We start from the raw sequence: 741 nt of genomic DNA, 5'->3' as shown, positions 1-741 counted from the left end.
CTCTCTCTCTCTCCTCCTCCTCAGGACACGATGGCGAAGAGGAACACAGTCATCGGCACGCCGTTCTGGATGGCTCCAGAGGTCATACAGGAGATCGGCTACAACTGTGTGGCCGACATCTGGTCTCTTGGAATAACAGCTATAGAGATGGCTGAGGGGAAGCCGCCCTACGCCGACATTCACCCAATGAGGGTGAGCGAGTGTGTTTAGTGTCTGTGTGTGTGAATGAAAGTGTTTGTGTTTAAAGGTTAAAAAGAAGAACCATATGTTTGTTAATGAATTCTTACATTTCCTCCTCCAGGCCATCTTCATGATTCCCACCAACCCTCCTCCCACGTTTCGGAACCCAAACCTGTGGTCGTCGGCGTTTCAAGACTTTGTCAAACAGTGTTTGGTGAAAAACCCGGAGAACAGGGCGACGGCCACGAAGCTGTTACAGGTAACTACGTAAACCTGCTGCTGAACCTGAAGTAACAGTGACACACGTGCATGAACAGTCTCTATAAACAAACAAAGACAGACTGAGTGAATATATTCAGCACTTTTTATCTGCTGCTTTCATATTTTACCTTGTGCAGTAATTCAATGTCTCCACCACTTGAGCAACTTATAATTACAAATGACATGTTGCACTATTTGTTAAGTCTTAGTCGTGTATTATGTCTATTTAAATTTGAGTTTGTATATTTATATTTGTATATTTTCTATATGACGGCACATTGACTTTGGCTCAGTGACTGT

At 43.7% G+C, this 741-nt stretch overlaps 1 protein-coding gene across 1 annotated transcript; it reads left to right on the top strand.

Moving 5' to 3' along the window:
• Positions 1-30: 30 nt before the first annotated feature.
• On the top strand, positions 31-466 carry LOC111673770 (serine/threonine-protein kinase 4-like). The gene is made up of 2 exons (XM_023431638.2): positions 31-192; positions 302-466. Exons 1-2 carry the CDS (start codon positions 31-33, stop codon positions 449-451), a joined length of 312 nt encoding a protein of 103 aa, XP_023287406.2. The 3' UTR covers positions 452-466.
• Positions 467-741: the final 275 nt, after the last annotated feature.

Source organism: Seriola lalandi, unplaced genomic scaffold (genome assembly GCF_002814215.2).
Source record: "Seriola lalandi dorsalis isolate HSWRI2012SDOR001 ecotype SW California unplaced genomic scaffold, Sedor1 jcf7180002011671, whole genome shotgun sequence".
NCBI lineage: Eukaryota > Metazoa > Chordata > Actinopteri > Carangiformes > Carangidae > Seriola > Seriola lalandi.
The sequence above is the reverse complement of the archived record's forward strand: the minus strand, read 5'-3'. Positions and strand labels throughout refer to the sequence as shown.